Below are 19332 nucleotides of genomic sequence, written 5' to 3'. Positions count from 1 at the left end.
TCAGACACCACTATAAGGATTCAGACACCACTGTAAGGATTCAGACACCACCGTAAGGATGCAGACACAGCTATAAGGATTCAGACACCACTATAACGATTCAGACACCACTATAAGGACTCAGACACCACTATAAGGATTCAGACACTACTATAAGGATTCATACATCATTATAAGGATTCAAACACTATCATAAGCATTCAGATACCATTATAAGGATTCAGACACTTCTGTGAGGAATCAAATATCACTAAAAGAATTCAAACACTCTTGTAAAGATTCAAGCGCCACTAGGAGGATTGAGACACGACTGTAATGACTGAAACATTACCAGAAGGACTCAGACACCATCATAAGGGTTCAAACACCACTAGTCTTAAGAGATCTCCTTGACATATCTACCCAAGGCTGTAGGTGAGGCCAGGAACGAAACATTTGATGTCTCGAAAAAGCAGAACAAAAAGAAAAACATCTATCAGGGTTTTTGATAGAGTCCAAGCATCATCAATGTCTTCCAATGGTCATGCAGAAGATCACATGGTCATCAATACGTTCTCACGACCAGAGAGATATAACAGGGTCATTAATACGTGCTCACAACCACACCAATATCACAGGGTCATCAATACACGTTCTCATGATCACACGAATATCACAGGGTCATCAACACGTGCTCACAACCACACCGATATCACAGGGTCATCAATACACGTTCTCATGATCACATGAATATCACAGGGTCATCAACACGTGCTCACAACCACACCGATATCACAGGGTCATCAATACACGTTCTCATGATCACATGAATATCACAGGGTCATCAACACGTGCTCACAACCACACCAATATCACAGGGTCATCAATACACGTTCTCATGATCACACAATTATCACATGGTCATTAACACGTGCTCACAACCAGACCAATATCTCAGGGTTATCAATACACGTTCTCATGACCACACAAATATCACAGGGTCATCAACACGTGCTCATGTCTAAGCAGATATCACAGGGTCACCAACACGTACTCATGTCTAGGCAGATATCACAGGGTCATCAATATGATCTAATAACCAGAGAAAAATAACAAGATCATCAATGGCTTTTGATGGTCAGAACTAAGATGAGACAGCTGAGCACCACGCGAGTTGAGAAGAGTTCTTCACCGAAGTGTTGATGAAGTCAAGAATTCTTTGATGACGTGGTTTTTCGCTCTCTAACATCAACATACGTAGCTTCTTCACTATCACCAGCACCGTCACTACCACCATCACCATCATCACCATCACCGCCACTATCACCATTATCACCATCACCGACACTGCCACCATCACCATCATCACCATCACCATCATCACCATCACCATTATCACCATCACTGCCACCATCACCATCATCACCATCACCATTATCACCATCACTGCCACCATCACCATTATCACCATCACCATTATCACCATCACCATCACCATCATCACCATCACCATCATCACCATCACCATTATCACCATCACTGCCACCATCACCATCATCACCATCACCATTATCACCATCACCGCCACCATCACCATCACCGCCACTATCACCATTATCACCATCACCGCCACCGACGTCATCACCTGAAGAATTGAAAGAGAGAGAGAGAGAGAGAGAGAGAGAGAGAGAGAGAGAGAGAGAGAGAGAGAGAGAGAGAGATGACACTAGGGATGTATAGCAAGTATCATGAATGACGAGAGAAAGATCTTCCTAATCACTGGTGCCTGAATCCTTTAGTGGTGTTTGAATCCTCTTAAGGCTGTCTAGATCCTCCTAACAGTGTCTGAATCCTTTTAGTGGTCTCTAAATCCTTCTCGTGTTCTTCGGTGTTTGAATCCTCCTAGAGATGTTTGAATCCTTAAAATTGTGTCTGAATCCTCATAGGGGTGTATGTCATTACTGTGGTGTCTGGATCCTCCTTGTGGTGATGGTGTCTGAATCCTTATAACAGTGTCTGAATCCTTATAGCAGTGTTTAAATCCTTATCGCAGTGTCTGAATCCTTATCGCAGTGTCTGAATCCTTATAGCAGTGTCTGAATCCTTATCGCAGTGTCTAAATCCTTATAGCAGTGTCTGAATCCTTATCGTAGTGTCTGAATCCTTATAGCAGTGTCTGAATCCTTATCGCAGTGTCTGAATCCTTATAGCAGTGTCTGAATCCTTATCACAGTGTCTGAATCCTTATCACAGTGTCTGAATCCTTATAGCAGTGTCTGAATCCTTATCGCAGTGTCTGAATCCTTATAGCAGTGTCTGAATCCTTATCACAGTGTCTGAATCCTTATCACAGTGTCTGAATCCTTATAGCAGTGTCTGAATCCTTATCAGCAGTGTCTGAATCCTTATCGTAGTGTCTGAATCCTTATAGTGGCGTGTGAATCCTTATAATTAGTAACAGTTGGCTGACCTGGACGATTATATGCTACATAACTAGGTGTCCCACACGTCTAGCTACACTGCAGTGATTTCCACAATAATTCAGCTGAAATATAGCGTATTCCCTCCTCACCCCTATAGCTAAATCCGACCATTTCCCTTCTCTTTATCCACGAAATGATTAATATGATCATTCCCAGCCAATCAGTTATAGATCTGGGTAATCCCCTGATCGACCAATATACCACAAAACGACTTTAATCCTTTGCTAACTTTTTTATATCCTCCGGGTCATGATGAGTTGTCAATTGTTCTATATCCTCCAGGTGACCAGCTGCTAGTTTTTCTGTCTCTTAGGTGATCAGCCGCTAGCTTTCTATATCCCCCAGGTGACCATCTGCTAGCTTCCCCTAAGTGATCAGCTGCTAGCTTTCTATATCCACCAGGTGACCAGCTGCTCACTTTTCTATGTCTCCTAGGTGATCAACTGCTAGCTTTCTATATCCTTCAGGTGACCAGCTGCTAAATTTTCTATATCCACCAGGTGAGCAGCTGTTAACTTTTCTATGTCCCCTGGGCGATCAGCTGCTAGCTTTCTTTGTCCCCCAATTGATCAACTACTAACTTTTCTATCTCCTCTAGGTGATCAACTGCTAACTTTTTTATATCTTCTCCAGGTGATCAACTGCTAACTTTTTTATCTTCTCCAGGTGACCAGCTGCTAACTTTTTCTATGTCCTCCACTCTACTCAACCAGTCACAGCACGACGTACGGTCCCTCCGCGCCATCTAATGTGACCTCCTTCATTAAGGATGATCAGCCATTATTTTCCCCCTCCAGCCCATATAATTAGTTACGAGAGTTTTTTCCCCCTCATTACCTCCTTAATTGCCGAATGATCCGCGATTAACCTAGCCTGTTGAAAGAATTAGCCAATCACGAAGCTACTTCACCCAAATCATACTTGCACTCAGGCACCATACATGATTAATCCTTACCACATATATCTATAACTCGATCATCCAATTCGCTCTACTAATCACCTTAATTACTCACTTTTTTTTTTGCTGCTTCGCTAGCCAGGTACCTGACACCAGCAGCCACCAACAAGAGGTTAACCCGATAGACCCGATTATGTGACCACAAGTTCCTCCCTCAGCCAAAAGACGCGACACTGTATCTCTCCATTAATCAAATATCTTCACGGATTTTCTTTCCACAAACGTCTTAGACGAATAGAATTTTTCCCCACTGAAAAAAGAGAGATCAATATCACCAAAGGTTTTAATCATCATCCAAATCAAGTATATCATCTTTCGAATTAATCTATTCTTTCATCTTTCAAGGGGATGTGCTCTCTCTTCCATGGTGATTAGCATATAGATTAATGTGGTGATTAATGTGCTTACGGAGGTCGAATACTGTGGTTGCTTTGATAACGTCTTCAATGATGTTCTTTATGAGTATCTCTGACGATCATATCTTCCCCAGAGTTAGACCAGCTCCACCGCGCTTATACCTAATGCTTGAGACGGAGCCCTAACTACGCTCCTCTTCCTCCTACAGCTCTACCTAGAGTCAGTTCTAGATCTAGAGTCAATAAGGCTCTAGGATCACTGTGATATATCTGGCCAGTCTGTGTTCAGCAAGACCAACACCCTGAGATGACAAAGTTCAGAACCCAAGACCTGCCTTAATTCAGCCCTCCGACACACACACACACACACATCACACACACACACACTCAGACCCTGTGTTAAACTTCTAGCATTACAAGGAGAGTTATCACAACCTCAGTAGGTGATTGGCGTAGCCCCAGTAGTTTATTCACTCAGCCCTAGCAGGTCACTAACCCAGACCCAGCAGGTCACTAACTCATCCCCAGCAGGTCACTAACGCAGCCCCAGCAGGTCACTAGCCCAACCCTAGGAGTTCATTAACCCAGCCACAGCAGGTCACTAACCCAGACCCAGCAGGTCAAACCCAGACCCAGCAGGTCACTAACCCAGCCCCAACATGTCACTAGCCAAACCCTAGGAGTTCATCAACCCAGCCTCAACAGGTCAAACCGAGACCCAGCAGGTCACTAACCCAGCCCCAGCAGGTCACTAGCCCAACCCTAGGAGTTCATTAACCCAGCCCCAGCAGGTCAAACCCAGACCCAGCAGGTCACTAAGCCAGCCCCAGAGGAGCACAATGCCCAGCCCCAGGAAGCCACTAACCCAGTTCGCGTGTCTCCCTAACAGCGAGATCACCTCGGCCAACTTCCGTGCCAGAGAGAAGCAGATCATTGACGAGATCATCGGTCCCGCCAACTACGACAAGCGCATCCGACCAGCAGGTGCCAACGATACTGGTGAGTTACGACACCTTCCCCTGGCCTCTCCTGCTACACCTTCCCCTGGCCTCCCCTGCTACACCTTCCCCTGGCCTCTACTGCTACACCTTCCCCTGGCCTCTCCTGCTACACCTTCCCCTGGCCTCTCCTGCTACACCTTCCCCTGGCCTCCCCTGCTACACCTTCCCCTGGCCTCCCCTGCTACACCCTCCCCTGACCTCCCCTGCTACACCTTCCCCTGGCCTCCCCTGCTACACCTTCCCATGACCTCTCCTGCTACACCTTCCCCTGACCTCTACTGCTACACCTTCCCCTGGCCTCCCCTGCTACACCTTCCCCTGGCCTCTAATGATACACCTTCCCCTGGCCTCCCCTGCTACATCTTCCCCTGGCCTCCCCTGCTACACCTTCCCCTGGCCTCTCCTGCTACACCTTCCCCTGGCCTCCCCTGCTACACCTTCCCCTGACCTCTCCTGCTACACCTTCCCCTGGCCTCCCCTGCTACACCTTCCCCTGGCCTCCCCTGCTACACCTTCCCCTGGCCTCTCCTGCTACACCTTCCCTGGCCTCTCCTGCTACACCTTTCCCTGGCCTCCCCTGCTACACCTTCCCCTGACCTCCCCTGCTACACCTTCCCCTGGCCTCCCCTGCTACACCTTCCCCTGGCCTCCCCTGCTACACCTTCCCCTGGACTCTCCTGCTACACCTTTCCCTGGCCTCTCCTTCTACACCTTTCCCTGGCCTCCCCTGCTACACCTTCCCTTGGCCTCTCCTGCTACAGCTTCCCCTTGCCCTCTCCTGCTACACCTTCCCCTGGCCTCTCCTGCTACACCTTCCCCTGGCCTCTGCTGCTACACCTTCCCCTGGCCTCCCCTGCTACACCTTCCCCTGGCCTCTAATGCTACACCTTCCCCTGGCCTCCCCTGCTACACCTTCCCCTGGCCTCCCCTGCTACACCTTCCCCTGGCCTCCCCTGCTACACCTTCCCCTGGACTCCCCCGCTACACCTTCCCCTGACCTCTCCTGCTACACCTTCCCCTGGCCTCCCCTGCTACACCTTCCCCTGGCCTCCCCTGCTACACCTTTCCCTGGCCTCTCCTGCTACACCTTTCCCTGGCCTCTCCTGCTACACCTTTCCCTGGCCTCCCCTGCTACACCTTCCCCTGACCTCCCCTGCTACACCTTCCCCTGGCCTCCCCTGCTACACCTTCCCCTGGCCTCCCCTGCTACACCTTTCCCTGGACTCTCCTGCTACACCTTTCCCTGGCCTCTGCTGCTACACCTTCCCTTGGCCTCCCCTGCTACACCTTCCCCTGGCCTCCCCTGCTACACCTTCCCCTGGCCTCCCCTGCCACACCTTCCCCTGGCCTCTCCTGCTACATCTTCCCCTGGCCTCTGCTGCTACATCTTCCCCTGGCCTCTGCTGCTACACCTTCCCTTGGCCTCCCCTGCTACACCTTCCCCTGGCCTCTAATGCTACACCATCATTACGAAGGCTATTGTTTTTTTTACCATTCTTACATAATAGGTCATTAGTGTCCGGACGTAATTGTAGTTATTTCATGAATTATTAACAAAATTCAAGTTGTAGAGAACCATAGATGTCATGACCCCACACTGGTGTTCCCGAACTCTACCTGCGAGAGGTGACACCGCCAGCGAGAGAAATGACCTTCAACGAGGCTCTTACCATCGTCAGCGGGATGGAATGGGGTACTACGCCGTGCCTCGTCAAAGGCTTTCCTGTCCCGTATGAGTCCACAGTACTCTCTCTGCTCCCGGCGTGGTGCGTTACTTCACTACTGCAGTAACCTGCAAGATGCGTGGGGTTGGATAGCTAACACATCGGCTCACTATCTTAAACAAGACGAACGGGTTGATTGTCTGGAATGTGCTCTGTGTATCGACCATGGGTTAGGGTGAAAACATCTTTCTTTTTCTTTCTATTCAGAATTGTTATAGAGAACAATTTAGGTCAAAATACATGAAAAATTCATTTTTTGTATGCAAAGGTGATCTCTTCGTAGATGATTGGGTATGATGACCTGCTGTTTGGATCGGGTTAAAAACCCACCAGACATGTTAATGCCGTTCGAATTATAGATTTTTGAGATTATCTGAACACAAACTAATTTTCATAATTTGCCATATTTTCTCCTTTTATGTTCAAATATTAACAAGACACTCGCTCAATATGATCTCAAGTGGTATACTTGGTTGGAGATTTTAGATATTCAAAGCGTAGTAAGTGTTTTGTGAAGCTTTATATACGATAAGCACATCCAGTGTAAGAATTTGTATAGTATATCCTGATTATATTAGAGATATATATATATATAAAAAACGCGTCAGGGATAGTCTGTGTTTTCAGCTAAGTTTACATTAACTACTGCTGTTGTCGTCCAGATGGCGAGCGTCCACTGGTTGAGATCTATAGTGATGATGGTGAGGAGAGAGAGAGAGAGAGAGAGAGAGAGAGAGAGAGAGAGAGAGAGAGAGAGAGAGAGAGAGAGAGAGAGAGAGAGCTTCAACCACTAGCAGGTCTGCTTGGAGGGTTGTAGATGTCTCAGACGTCATCCCACCACCTGCTGTGCTTCATTCGACACGTCATCCCACTACCTGCAGTGCGACATTCGACACGTCATCCCACCATCTAGACGCACGTCTTTTCGTGGTAGTTTCGACATCTCGCCCTCACCAGCTGGAGGCACCTTTAGGACTCCTTACCAGGAATCACCCCACGTAACCTGGAAGATGTAACCCACACCCATGCTCTCTCCTCCTCCTCCTCCTCCTCCTCACCGTGATGTAGCCAACCTGCCGTCGTCCACCTGCTGCTTTTGAGATGCCCTCCTTCCCTCCCTCCGTTGCTGCCGTCGTCGCCGTCAGCGTCCGAGCTGTCGTCCTAGACGTCCATCCTTCGTACCACAGGAGATAATCTGAGTGTTCTGTGCGTGGGTGACTTGCCTTGTCAATCTTCTTTCCACCTCTGATGTCTTCTCTCCACCTCTCTCTCTCTCCCCTCTCTCTCCCCTCTCTCCCCTCTCGTGCCTCGGTGGATACGCACGTCTACCGGGCCTCCGTCTTCCTCCCTCACGAGGATAAAGTATATCTGTCCAGAACAGAGGTTGTACGTCTGTGTGACACGCCCTTGAAATGTGTGTCGTACTCTCTCTCTCTCTCTCTCTCTCTCTCTCTCTCTCTCTCTCTCTCTCTCTCTCTCTCTCTCTCTCTCTCTCTCTCTCTCTCTCTCTCTCTCTCTCTCTCTCTCTCTCTCTCTCTCTCTCTCTCTCTCCCTGGCGAAAACAGCACAGAAGCAACAGGATTTACATCATTACTTCCGCGTATATCCGGAAAGCGTATGTACATATATAGAGAGAGAAAAAGAGGCAGACACTCGACCAAGGCTGGTGCCTCACTTATTACGCTGATGTGATTACAAAAAAAACTCCTGAGCTTCTAAGAAGAAAGAAAAATTATACCTCATAATCACGTTATATACACAGGTGATGATGTCTTACGGTGAATGAGGAGTGAGGGAGGGGGGCATTTCTTTTCTTTATTTGATATTAAACACTGTCTCTCTCTCTCCCTCTCCCTCTCTCTCTCTCTCCCTGCCCAGGTCCAGCCATCGTCCACATCAACATTATGATCCGAAACGTCCAGACCATCTCAGACGTCAAGATGGTGAGTTACAGCTTGATAACCTGCCTGCCTGTCTGTAGCGAGGAGTTACCTGTCCCTTTTAATGAGTTCCCTTGTAGTTTCTTGATGAATTTTCTACCCTTCTTCATCAGCATATCCATCCTTAATGACCTACTATCACCTCTCAACTCATCATCCTGATGAGTTACACATCTGGCTCTCTTGATGTAGGTTCCTGTCTCTTTGGATGAGTTTCTCGTGTCCTCTCTCTCTCTCTCTCTCTCTCTCTCTCTCTCTCTCTCTCTCTCTCTCTCTCTCTCTCTCTCTCTCTCTCTCTCTCTCTCTCTCTCTCTCTCTCCCTATTATAATTTTAAGCATGAACAAACATGATCAAAGAACTGACCTCGTACTGTACTTTCTAATCTGATATCATTTTGCTTGTAGGTCTTAAAAAGTAGCTAGATCCTATGTAATATCAAGGATTGTGATGAATATATTCATCGTAATGTAATTTTTCTATTCATTAACATGAAAGAAGTAATTGCTTACTATAGTAGAAGGTCCTCATTCATTAAGGACATGTTTTTATGAGAGTTATATGTTTGTACATACATGCATTTAAGTACGTATAGGCACAAACGTGTATTCAAACACATGGACACACGCACGAGCAGATGTGCACACACATAAGCAAGTATTGAGGGGACACACACACACACACACACACACACACACACACACACACACACACATATATGCCTTCATGGTGCAGTGATTAGCGTCAATGACCATTATGCAGGACTGACCCATATAAGTTCGAATCCTTGGCAGAACAGTCGGCCCACACTCAACCAAAGTGTTCATTCCCCTCTCGGGCTAGTTGGTAAGCGGGTTCCTGGCTTAACCTGTGGGTGTATGTGTGTGTCTCTATACATATACGAATAAAGACATGGTACATGTACGCTGCGTTACGAGACGGGCTACTCGAGAGTAAAACTCTTTCTCCCATAATACCTAGATAGTACTAGTAATAGTAATCATAAATAGTAATCATAAATAGTAATCATAGATAGTAATTACACACACAAGTAGACACACACATACACATTTAACTCAATTTTACACATACCAATACACACAAATCCTCAGAAACATACAGAGTATCATGAAAAGATTATACAGGTCTGATATTTGATAACAAACGACACAGATATCTTTATTCATTTCTCTTTAATTTCATTCTAAAATTCATTGCCTTATAATTCGAACTGCTCAACAAATATTCATTGTATACAAAGTAGATGTTACCTTTCGCCAATCTACTTATGTTGATTGACATGATTATCCGTGTGATGTATAATATAATGATACATCCTCACCCTCTCTTCCCTCCCTCCCTCCCTCCTTCCTTCTCTCTGTCTCCCGGCCTGCAGGAATACAGTATACAAATCACCTTCCGAGAACAGTGGAACGACCATCGACTCACCTTCGACAACATGCAAGGTAATGATACATACATCACTGCCACAGTTCACCATGTGCAAAGCTGTTTATTTGATTAAAGAGGCGCTTGGCCAAGACAGGAAAGCATAACTCGTGCATGCCTGGGGATTGTAGTTTCAAATTACTGCAGGTCTGGCGGAGGGGAATTTAATAATGGGTTGGAAGGGCTGGCTATCGTTTCTTTTGAAGAGCTTACTGAATCATCATAGTGTGTATATGTTTTTGTTCATGTCGGATTTACTGGGTTAGAATGGGTTGGTAAGTATAGGCTGCTGAGGTGCGATCTTGTGGACTGGTGTTTAGTTACGGTTTATTTACTATCATTTTACGTCTCGTTGGCAGGTCGTATCCAGTACTTGACCTTGACGGAGACAGACATGGTGTGGATGCCTGATTTGTTCTTCAAGAATGAGAAGGAAGGACATTTCCACAAGATCATTCTACCCAACCTCTACATCCGTATCTACCCGAATGGTGGCGTTCTATACAGTATCAGGTGAGTCTACAAGATCGTTCTACTCATCATCTACCTCCTTATCTACCCGAACGGTGGCGTTCTCTACAGTATCAGGTGAGTCTAGAAGATCATTATACTCAACATCTACCTCTTTATCTACCCCAATGGTGGCGTTCTCTACAGTATCAGGTGAGTAGATTGATATTATCACTCTACTTGTATGAATACTGAAAAAGTATATGTATATACCATGAACCTCCAACAGTCAGGATCGAACCCGGGACCTCTGTGCAACAGGCGGGAGGGCTACCGCTAGACTATGATCACCAACGTGAGACGAAGGGTATTCGAGTATACACTATTCGAATAGTTATTTTCCTATTAGGGCGATCATAGCCTAGCGGTAGCTCTCCCGCCTGTTGCACACGGGCCCCGGTTTCGATCCAGGCTGTTGGAGGTTTGTATGTTCTATGAATGTGCGCGTTCATATGCACTTTGTTCGTTTTTTTTTTTCCAAAAGAAGGAACAGAGAAGGGGGCCAGGTGAGGGTATTCCCTCAAAGGCCCAGTCCTCTGTTCTTAACGCTACCTCGCTATCGCGGGAAATGGCGAATAGTATGAAAAAAAAAAAAAAATATATATATATATATGTATATATACATATATATTATACTGTGTCGCTGTCTCTCGCGTTAGCGAGGTAGCGCAGGGAAACAGACGAAAGACTGGCCCAACCCACCGACATACACATGTATATATACATAAACGCCAACACACGCACATATACATACATATACATACACAGACATATACATATATACGCATGTACATATTCATACGTGCCGCCTTCATCCATTCCCGCTGCCGCCCCGCCGCACATGAAATGACACCCCTTTCCCCCGCGTGCGCACGAGGTAGCGCTAGGAAAAGAAAACAAAGGCCACTTTCGTTCACATTCAGTCACTAGCTGTCACGTGTAATGCACTGAAACCACAGTTCCCTTTCCATATCCAGGCCCCACACAACTTTCCATGGTTTACCCCAAACGCTTCACATGCCCTGGTTCAATCCATGAACAGCACGTCGACCCCGGTATACCACATCGTTCCGATTCACTCTATTCCTTGCACGCCTTTCACCCTCCTGCATGTTCAGGCCCCGATCACTCAAAATCTTTTTCACTCCATCTTTCCACATCCAATTTGGTCTCCTACTTCTCCTCGTTCCCTCCACCTCTGACACATATATCCTCTTTGTCAATCTTTCCTCACTCGTTCTCTCCATGTGACCAAACCATTGCAATACGCCCTTTTCTACTCTCTCAACCACACTCTTTTTATTACCACACATCTCTCTCACCCTTTCATTACTTACGCGATCAAACAACCTCACACCACATATTGCCCTCAAACATCTCATTTCCAACAAATCCACCCTCCTGCGCACAACTCTATCTATCGCCCATGTCTTACAACCATATAACATTGTTCGAGCTAATATATATATATATATATATATATATATATATATATATATATATATATATATATATATATATATATATATATATATATATATATATATATATATATATATATATATATATATATATCCCCTGAAGGTGTAATACACGAAAGCGCATTCGGAGCTTAACGTTTTTCATTTTTCCTCTTGGTTATCAGCAAACACATGTAGCAATATATATGGAATATATAAATCTATAGTTAGAGAATGGATGTACACCGAGTTGGCCATTCTTCCTCTGTTCCTGGCGCTACCACGGCAACGCGGGATATTTGTATTCCAGGTGTGGGTCGACACGACACATTGTACATCCCTCCCACACCTTCCGGGCAAACCCCAACACAAAGAAAGAACGCATCACGTCACAATCCATCACATAAACATTCTGGTCTTCCGTAGCCTCTCAGATCAGTAGAGGAAGCGTGGACAAAAGCCTGTGTTCTACTCCAACCTCACTACTGGAGAGTCGAGGGGACCAAGAACTGACAGACCTCCATACCTGTAACTTAATTGGATATCGTGAGGCCGACAGCCTGTGTCTAGGGTGACCGCTCTGGTCAGCCACACGTCAGTGGGCAAGATAGACCTCTTCATCCCTCGATGGAGTGGGAGGAGGTTGGCTGACGCAATGGCTGCCGAAAACAGGGGGAATGACACCTGACGAAAATGACTTGGAGCTCTTGTTGCCGTGTGGGTAATGTGAATTTGTAATAACGCCAAATGGTTTGTCCGAATTATTAGCAATAGTTGTCGTTCTGATGATTCTGTACTTTGAAATCACGGGTTGATGTGTTACGACGCTAGGGTAATGTGATCACATTTCCCTGTGATCACTTTGATGGAGACGTCACAATACACGGACGAGAAGCGGACTCACCTTCAATAGGGATGATGACGTAAGCGTACATTAGTGATGAAGGACATAGTGTTGATAACCTCGAGGTGAGCTCACACCACAGGAGAATTGTAAAAGAGCAGCTGCTGTTATGAGGAGTGCTCACAGCACTGAAGGGTTTACGATACCGGGTACAGAGAGAGAGAGAGAGAGAGAGAGAGAGAGAGAGAGAGAGAGAGAGAGAGAGAGAGAGAGAGAGAGAGAGAGAGAGCCTGAGCTGAGGTAGATATCCAGCTGGAGCGGAGAAACACAATCAGCTAACTGACAGCTTAAATGATCAGAATCCCCTCTGGGCTCCAGAGGCCCAGTCCCATGTTCACGTGGGCTCGAGGCGATGGGCAGGGGAGACAGCATAGCTTATACACTGGGTCACCTAAACTGCCTGTCCACGATGATAATTGTGCGTCCCCGTGTGTATGTATTCATTCGTTCCCTGCTGTGCACATGGGTATGAATAGTATTCATACCTCCAAATCTTTCTTTGCATACGTCTCATATGCATGCATGGATGGCATTTCCTTGCTCTTTATGTATGAATGCCTACACATACTGTAGATGGAAGCTCCATACCAGGCAATCCCCTCCGTGTCAATATATAAACAGGAATTTCAGCCGTTAGTTTTCTTGTCTTCGTTGCAAAAGTAAACTTGAGTTGCAATGTTACTGGACGTTTGGCAAGTGACATACAACTGAAGACTTTTATGTTTGTTACTGCAAACCATTTGGTATGCAGCCTTCTAACAAGTAGCTCAGTCTAACAGTAAAGTAACTTGAATTGGAATAGATCTATGACTGATGGTTGTCGTCCTTGACACAGACAGTTATCTGTAAAATGTATCGTCCCAAACTTTTCTTGTTAAATGAAAGCAGCCACATTCATTTTCCTTTCCGACTGGAGCATTTCATTTTTCCTTACGATTAATTGGAACTTTTGAAACTAATGTTTACGTACCATCTGGAAGGCTTTTGTGTATCGCTTGGGGGACGTGTGCCACAGACTGGGACTCACTGGCTAGCTGCTAGTGAAATGGGACTTGGGACTTCACCTGAGCGATAGAGGATGCAAATAAAGAAATAGCGCAAGAAAATGTTATAATAACGTCTTTGAAATACAGTGCAGAATGTGTGCGTCCAGAAACTTGGAACCTTATTTACCTACAAAAGGGTATATGGGTGACAGCTTTCACATAAGCCCCAGAACGAAGCGTCTTCTAATGCCAAAGATTTTCAATTAAATAACGAAAGAGAACATCTCGTAAGGCACGAAAAAAAAGAAAAAAAAGATATATATATATATATATATATATATATATATATATATATATATATATATATATATATATATATATATATATATATATATATATATATATATATATATATATATACCCGCGCTCTCTGTGTCCTCCTAAGATTCGTGAGCGAAAGAAAATTGATGGAAAAGGGTGTATAAAAGGTGTTGCAGCAGAGGAGAAGGGACTGGAGTGTGGAGGAGACAGAAGAATGAAAGGATCTCAGGTAGAAAAGTGGAGGGAGGTGTCAAGTCTGAGCCTTTCATAAAAGCGTCTCATCTTATCTGCTCCTTCCTTTGACAGGATCTCTCTGACGCTGTCCTGCCCGATGGATCTGAAGCTCTTCCCGCTGGACCGACAACAGTGTCAGCTCCTTATGGCCTCGTGTAAGTATAGTTTTCCTTCCATGTCAAGTATACACACTCTGGCCCATGTCAAGTACACTCACTCTCATTTCAAGTACACGCACTCTATCCTGTGTCAAGTAAACTTTCTCTCCCTCCCATTCAAGTATACACTCTCTATATCATATCAAGTATACACTCTCTATCTCATGTCATGTACACACTGTCTTTCCCATGTTAAGTTCACACACTTGCTCTCTCTCTCCCATGTCTAGTACACTTTCTCTCTATGTCTCCCATGTCAAGCATACTTCATCTCTCATGCCAATTATATTCTCTTTCCCATACCATGAATGCTTTCTATTCCATGGTCAATAAGGTTGAGCTGATGATAATTATATCATTGCAACGATAATAGAAAATACGACACATTAAAATCAAGTGTAGAGCACTTAGCTAAATAGATCATAGCTTGAAACTGATAAATATCAACTACTAATGACGTACGTATCTCCATGCCTTTCTCCGTAGAAGGGAAGCCATACTGTTTTAACTCAGTTTCATTTTCTCTTCTTTTTCTTCCTAATAGTCAGCTCTCCCTAATCGAAGCCTTTGACATGGCCCTTACGGATCAGGTCAAAAGTCCAGTGGTGTCGAGAGTACTGAAGATGCTTTGGTCGAGTGCGATGTAGATTTGGGTTTATCGAGGGTGTAGTAAAGATGATTTTGATGGTGTAGTGAAGATGATTTTGATGGTGTATCTCTTTTGGTCGAGTGCGATGTAGACTTGGGTTTATCGAGGGTGTAGTGAAGATGATTTTGATGGTGTAGTGAAGATGATTTTGATGGTGTATCTCCCACTCTACACTGAACATGCGGTGATTGGCAGGTGTGGAGAGAGAGAGAGACACACACACACACTGCTTATGCGATGGTGTCTCCCTCCTTAGTGGCAATGTTGGTGAGAGATAGTGCTAAGGGTGAGAGACCACACTCGCTCACGAAGGATGGCGTTTCTGGTCTCCTTTTATATCATAAACTTCAGGAAGTATTCTCTCTCTCTCTCTCTCTCTCTCTCTCTCTCTCTCTCTCTCTCTCTCTCTCTCTCTCTCTCTCTCTCTCTCTCTCTCTCTCTCTCTCTCTCTCTCTCTCTCTCTCTCAAGGCCTGGGTGCTGTGAGAGGTGACGAGAGCCTGAGAGGCATCAAGGAGCGAGGGATGGAGAGACAGGTCAAAGAGATATAGGATAAGAGGATAAGCAGGGTCAGCAAGAGGATATTCCAGGACTTTCAACCTTTATGAAGGACACTTGCGCACGCACACACACACACACACACACACACACAAGCCACTACACCCACCGTCACTACAACCACCAGCCAGTGAATGGTGGTTCTTACAACCAGGGAGATGGAAGGTTACTGGCTTAAGGGTATTGGAGTCTGAACATTAAAAAGGCCGAGAGGTGTGTTCTGAATAGAAAGAACAGGAGAGATATGATATATGAAGCGGTCCAGGTAAAATAAGAAGAAGTGGAAGTCTTTGAGACAAGTAGAGAGTGGACGCGTTTAAATGAGGCCATTTTTCCCTTGTTCTTGAAACACCCTCGCTAAAGTTGAAGAGGTAATTAAGCATAAAGGAAAATGAGGAATACTAAAGGAATGATTGCCATACAACGTTTGATTTATCTATGAAGATTGTTCATAAATTCATTGTAAGGGAGAACGTTCACGCGAGGAAAGGCATTCTATTGGGAACACAAAAAGAATCTAAAACTCCTTCAACCGCCGCCCTATAGTGAGGGTAACAATAGAACATCATAGTAGAACATTTATAGATATCTTATTGGTGAAGCTTCTGGATATCTTTAGCGCATGGGAGGAGATATCTTACTAGTGAAAGATGACATCACTCCTGTTGGATCATTCTACAAGTCCCTGCTGATATCTGACGATGTATCAGCTACATGGTATGAAGGTTTTTTTTTTGATGAAACCCCCTTTCCCCCATGTTACATTTCACATATCATTCTGCCGCTATCAGATATATGTTGAAATGTCGTATTTTTGACTAGAAGCGTGTGCAGTAGTAGCAGTTATACCCATCACTACCTGATATGTCTTAAAACCATCGTACTGTATGTAGAAGAGGTCACATAAAGAGTCCTACAATATTTCAAAGGAAATGAGTAGACCATTGTGAGATTATAGAGGACGTGTACATGAAGAGAAGTGCGCGCTGCTGCGTGAACGTCATAACAAGTTGGACAAGGGGAAGTCATAGTCTCTGATCTTTGAGTACCAAAAGACCTCAGGGGTTTCTTGATGGCTCTCTCACCCCCTGAAAGAAAAAGGTATGTGTTAGATAAGCTGCTGTAGAGAACGGGGTAACATGTGTTAGATAATCTGTTGTAATGGGTGGGGTTATATGTGTTAGATAAGCTATTGTTGGGGTTCGGTTTGTAAAGAAGGAGGAGTGTCCTCTTTCTTGCAAAGCCGTGTAACACCTTCAGCAGGGACGTATATCATGACACTGTGTTTGTGTTCTCAGGGCAAGAGTTCGAGTGTGAAAGTTTTTGGCATAGGTCGTGAATGGTCAGTTCTTGGTGCACTGTGGCCTTTCTAATCTAAGATTAGTTCCCTGCACAGGGAAGTATACATATATGTATACATCTCAGGCCGAAGAAGTAAGTTAGTGTTGTCTTTAATCTCTTAATGCTTTTCAAATGACTCATTTTCATAACGTGAATGTTGTTAGTAGCACACGTCGTCAGTTTTAAAACTAAAGAAAACCATGTAAAGATAAGCGTTCTTAACTTTTACGACTTAATCATAAGAATGTCTGATCTTATTTCAGCTGCCCAGGAAGAAACATATGATAATGTCAGATCATTCTTAAGTGATACATATCATTAGTGACTGTCGATAGCAGTGACAGGTTTCTGTGAAGCTCAAAATGTTTTAAACTTGGCCGAATTATTTCTAACTTCACTTTGACCCCGTTCCCACTTCTCTTTGACCATGCTCATCGCTCTATGGTTCATAAGCTTGCTGTGGTATCAGTGTGGTTCTGGATTATCATATAAGGTATTAACTACTGCCGTAGGAAAACTGTAGTGTCACACAATCAGACAAGGGCTAGTTCAGATCTGCCAGGCGTTTTTTTGTCCATTGTATTCGCGTTTTCGCCTCGTAAGACATTAAAATGCTGCCCTAGTGAATGACGCTCATATACCATTCATTCGAAAATAAGGGACGTAGATCTATAATGTAATATCTAACCCTTTGTATCGAAATCTATTGACGAAGTATTCATCATCTTACAACAGAACAATAAGGATGACATTATATTTCTCGTATATAGATGTATATCTAACTCACATTGAGCTTGATTTATGAGGGTTAGATTATATTATCTGGAATAGAATCAAGTCCCCATGTTTGTGCTTGGAAGAGTGGTTAGATATTTTCTTTAAGCCTATCTACTGTTCGAGTCATTAAGGTCATCAAATGTCAGGCTACATCCAACAATTGAAAATTCCTCAAAACCCTTTTTTTTAGGTAGTGAGGATCATCCTAAAGACTAACATTTACTCTCACTATACATACAGTCACTGAGGAGGTGTCAAGGGCGTACTACTATGATAAACGTTTCTGCAAAGGTTTTCTTTTTTCTCTTATTGACTAAGCAGAAGAGTCCAGGTCATGTCCTCGTGTTGTCACCAAGGTTCTCCTCATTTCACTGTACGTCTGTGCCAGCCACTCCTCCTCCACACAGGTGAAGTGGGCGATGGTCGTCTCCTTTTCATTCCTCCTCATCCCAGTCGTTCAATGTTGGGCACTGCAAAAGTCGAGTCTCCAACGGGACGAAGTCATTATCTTCCCTGATCTTTGTGTGGGGGGTCGCTGTGTGACTCTCTCTCTCTCTCTCTCTCTCTCTCTCTCTCTCTCTCTCTCTCTCTCTCTCTCTCTCTCTCTCTCTCTCTCTCTCTCTCTCTCTCTCTCTCTCTCTCTCTCTCTCTCTCTCTCTCTCTCTCTCTCTCTCTCTCTCTCTCTCTCTCTCTCTCTCGTCACCTGGAGACTTCAGTGACCTCATCTTCGTGGCTGTGAGATTAACATGAGTCTCTCGTCTCCTGTGAGGTTAACGTGGGTCTCTCGTCTCCTGTGAGGTTAACGTGAGTCACTCGTCTCCTGTGAGGTTAACGTGGGTCTCTCGTCTCCTGTGAGGTTAACGTGGGTCCCTCGTCTCCTGTGAGGTTAACGCGGGTCTCTCGTCTCCTGTGAGGTTAACGTGAGTCACTCGTCTCCTGTGAGGTTAACGTGGGGTCTCTCGTCTCTTGTGAGGTTAACGTGTGTCTCTCGTATCCTCTGAGGTTAACGTGGGGTCTCTCGTCTCCTGTTAGGTTAACGTAGGGTCTCTCGTCTCTTGTGAGGTTAACGTGAGTCTCTCGTCTCCTGTGAGGTTAACGTGGGGTCTCTCGTCTCCTGTGAGATTAACGTGAGTCTCTCGTCTCCTGTGAGGTTAACGTGAGTCACTCGTCTCCTGCGAGGTTAACGAGGATCTCTCGTCTCTTGTGAGGTTAATGTGGGTCTCTCGTCTACTGTGATGTTAACGTGTGTTTCTCGTCTCCTGTGAGGTTAACGTGTGTCTCTCGTCTCCCTGGGCAGACGGGTGGACGACGGAGGACCTGGTCTTCCTGTGGAAGGACGTCGACCCGGTGCAGGTGACCAAGAACCTCCACCTGCCTCGCTTCACCCTCGAGAAGTTCATCACTGACTACTGCAACAGCAAGACCAACACAGGTCAGGTTACTCCTCTTCACTACTCCTCACTCGTTGTCTGTGATGATATTCGTTCCTTCTCCTCTTCCTCCTCCTCCTTTTCCTCCTCCTCCTTCTCTTCCTCGTGCCCCTCTTCC

General features: G+C 45.2%; 1 protein-coding gene across 5 annotated transcripts in view; it reads left to right on the top strand.

Annotated features, from left to right (window-relative positions):
• LOC139753333 (glutamate-gated chloride channel-like) overlaps nt 1–19332 on the top strand; it is a 258340-nt gene that overhangs the window by 224151 nt on the left and 14857 nt on the right. For all 5 annotated transcript variants that reach the window (XM_071669681.1, XM_071669683.1, XM_071669680.1 and 2 more), the window contains 6 exons: nt 4666–4775; nt 8380–8444; nt 9836–9905; nt 10248–10401; nt 14376–14458; nt 19082–19216. In XM_071669681.1, coding sequence (XP_071525782.1) covers nt 4666–4775; nt 8380–8444; nt 9836–9905; nt 10248–10401; nt 14376–14458; nt 19082–19216 — 617 coding nt within the window. The remainder of the gene's footprint in view (nt 1–4665; nt 4776–8379; nt 8445–9835; nt 9906–10247; nt 10402–14375; nt 14459–19081; nt 19217–19332) is intronic.

Source organism: Panulirus ornatus, chromosome 14 (assembly GCF_036320965.1).
Source record: "Panulirus ornatus isolate Po-2019 chromosome 14, ASM3632096v1, whole genome shotgun sequence".
Lineage (NCBI taxonomy): Eukaryota > Metazoa > Arthropoda > Malacostraca > Decapoda > Palinuridae > Panulirus > Panulirus ornatus.
This window is presented reverse-complemented; position numbering and strand designations above follow the sequence as displayed.